Below are 3,037 nucleotides of genomic sequence, written 5' to 3'. Positions count from 1 at the left end.
GTTAGCCAGGATGGTTTCGATCTCCTGACCTCGTGATCCGCCCGCCTCGGCCTCCCGAAGTGCTGGGATTACAGGCGTGAGCCACCGCGCCCGGCCCAATCGGATTTTTAAAAACAATTTTATTTAGTTGCTGGGAACAAGTCTGATTTTCTTTTCTCCTCAGCTATACAAGGTTGGCTTGTAGGGCAATCGTCTTAGAGATGTCTGAAGAGATTCAACTTTGAAAGAAGGAAAACGGTAAGTGTCATACTTCTAAAGGAAAACGTTTTGAGAAAATGAGTGAAAAGGAGTGACTATAAAGGAAGCATTCGCTTATCTCAAAGCAAATACTAAATTACAGATTCCTCTCAGCACTCTACTGATGAAAAATTTAAAAATAAATAAATAAACTACAGACAGTAACATGCTTCAATTTCATCCCGACAGCTTCAGTATGACGCAGTCTCCAACGGGACAAACCCAGGGAGGCGTGACTCGGCCATAGCGCGTTCTGGGAAGGCCGCTTAACCAATCAGCGCCTTGGTTTCCAGGGGTCAGGGCTCCATAAAAATGCCGCCCTTTCCGCTCCTACAGTGGTGTGATGCAGAAACGCCGCGACAGAATGGGGTTACCTACATTAACAGCGCGCTGCCTTCAAGGCTCCTAAATGGACTTTCACAAACACCCTCCATCAGGCCAGGCCCGCGGGTGTGACGGAGGCAGACGCAGGCTGCCTCCACACCTCTGAACTCTGTATCAGGGCGCATATGCTGACAGCGTGGCTAACTTTCTGGGGGCCGGGGACATCTGGGAGAAGCAGAATGAAACAGAAAATCGATTCCCTAGGTCCCAGGAGATGAAACGCCACCTTTGCGTGTTCGCGAGTCCTTAGGATCCAAGCTGGGTTCCCCAGGGCCGGGGCCGCTCGCCCCACATCCTCATTCCCGTCCCCGTCCCCACCCCACCGCCCGCTTTGCCCCAGGCCCAGGCGGGAACCACGCACCGAAACGAGCGGGACGCGCAGGCGATCCCCCTGCAGCCGGTTGAAAGCGGGGAACGTGCTCCAAGCGAGGAACCCGTCGCTCTCGGGTCCCAGCAGGGCCACGAGCAGCACCTGGTGTTGGAAGCGCACGGTCGCCTGCTCCTCGTAGCTGCTCCTCTTCAGCCAAAACCCTGAATTAAAGAAGGCGGTGGGGAGGCCGTCAGGGAGGCCGGCCCCGGCCGAGCGCGCCCGGGGAGTCGCGTGACACAGCGGCTGGGGCAGGCTCACCGTGGCTCCGGAAGGCCACCAGCAGCGGCGGGATGTACGTGAGCGCAGCGGCCAGCAGCAGGAACAGCGCGGCTTTGGAGCAGAGTCCCGCGCGGTAGCTGCGCTCGACCGGGTGAGAGAAGAGATCGTAGAGCGCCATGAGCACCGCGCGCAGGCACGCCGCGAGCCGGAGGACCAAGTTTGGCTTCTCCTGGTTGCCATCGCCTCGGTCTCCACGGCAACCGAGGGCTCCCGGAAAGGAGCCAATAGCAAGGCCAGACCGAAAGGAGCCAGTGGCGAGGGCGGGGTTAGCGGGCGTGGCGCTACCGGGGACTGCCGGCCTCGCTTTTCAAGCTGTGTCCCTTTGCGTAAAGGCCGGGCGGCGATAGAACGTTTCCGTAGACCAAAGTCGTGGCTGTTTTCTGTGTTAACATTTGTGTAAAATAAGATGCCCATAAAAGTTGACTTGAACACTGAGGAGGAAAAATTAAATATTTAAATTTGAACTGACATGGACACAAACAATGGTCACCAAGTTCCGAAACAGGTTGTGGGAGCCCCTTGAGGCGTTCATCCAGCGCTGTTTCGCAGAAATCTCTATTTCGGTCTATTCCTATACGTTAGTTATTGAAAAACAACAATCACAAAAACAAGTTGACCTTTTTGTGTTCCTTGAGCCCAGCCACGAAGGCCCCTCGTGACCGGGCCTCATGTCAGACAACATGTTACAAGAAGAGCTAGGATCCCAGACCACCCAAAGCTTCATGAGACCTCTCCTCATCTGTGCACTGACTGACGAGTGGCCGGCTCTGGAGCTCAGGCTCTTGCTTCCCAGTCTGGAGGTGAATCCTCCATAGTCTGATGAGTGTAAATATATGTATCTTTTTCCTTCTCCTCTTCCCATTGCAATTTGCTTATATCAATCTGCTTATTATATTAATTTGCTTATTATAATATCTGTATTGCCATTTACGTGGGATAAAGCTTGCTTACCCTTAAAGGTATTGTATGTGTGCCTTTTCTTCTCCCCTCGTGCTCCTGCACACAACAAACACCTGCTTTTGTGTCATCTGTTAATCCCCAGTGTGGTTCCTGCTGAAATCCACTCAGTTACAAGCCTGGCCGCGGTCCTGGACCTGGTCCTGGGCTAAGACCAAAGCCAGGTGCCTTTGCTCCCAGATTTTCTCTTGCTTCCACTATGCTCCAATGCAAGACAAGACACGGAAACACAAATCCCCTGGCTCTTGGAGGGATAGAGTGGAATTACTACAAAGCTCTGATGCACTTCGTTAACCCTGTGTTGGGTATAAGCTCAGCGGCGAGTTTTATAGGAAGCTGTGGTCCTCCCCAGAGATCACCGGCATATTGCTTAATTGAATGCTTACACCCCCCACCGCCCCCAACCATATTTCGAACACGGTAGAAGGACTTTAAAAAAAGCAACAACTATGGTCCACAGCCAAGTTCTTCATCAAATGGCCCTGAATGGCTGGGCGCAGTGGCACATGCCTGTAATCTCAACACTTTGGGAGGCCAAGTTGGGCCGATCACCTGAGGTGTGGAGTTCAAGACCAGCCTGGCCAACATGGTGAAACCTCATCTCTACTAAAAATACAAAAATTGGCCGGGAGCGGTGGCTCACGCCTATAATCCCAGCACTTTGGGAGGTGGGCGGATCACGAGGTCAGGAAATCGAGACCATCCTGGCTGACACAGTGAAACCCCGTCTCTACTAAAAATACAAAAAATTAGCTGGGCGTGGTGGCGGGTGCCTGTGGTCCCAGCTACTCGGGAGGCTGAGGCAGGAGA

At 53.2% G+C, this 3,037-nt stretch overlaps 1 protein-coding gene across 1 annotated transcript in view; it reads right to left on the bottom strand.

Moving 5' to 3' along the window:
- The window catches only part of TMEM231 (transmembrane protein 231), a 19,332-nt gene extending 17,873 nt beyond the window's left edge, over positions 1-1,459 (bottom strand). The window contains exons 1-2 of the mRNA XM_011990114.1: positions 1,250-1,459; positions 983-1,152 (exon numbers count right to left, since the gene is read on the bottom strand). Coding sequence (XP_011845504.1) covers positions 983-1,152; positions 1,250-1,388 — 309 coding nt within the window. The 5' untranslated portion in view covers positions 1,389-1,459. The remainder of the gene's footprint in view (positions 1-982; positions 1,153-1,249) is intronic.
- Between the last annotated feature and the right edge of the window lie 1,578 nt (positions 1,460-3,037).

Source organism: Mandrillus leucophaeus, unplaced genomic scaffold (assembly GCF_000951045.1).
Source record: "Mandrillus leucophaeus isolate KB7577 unplaced genomic scaffold, Mleu.le_1.0 Scaffold37, whole genome shotgun sequence".
Classification (NCBI taxonomy): Eukaryota; Metazoa; Chordata; class Mammalia; order Primates; family Cercopithecidae; genus Mandrillus; species Mandrillus leucophaeus.
This window is presented reverse-complemented; position numbering and strand designations above follow the sequence as displayed.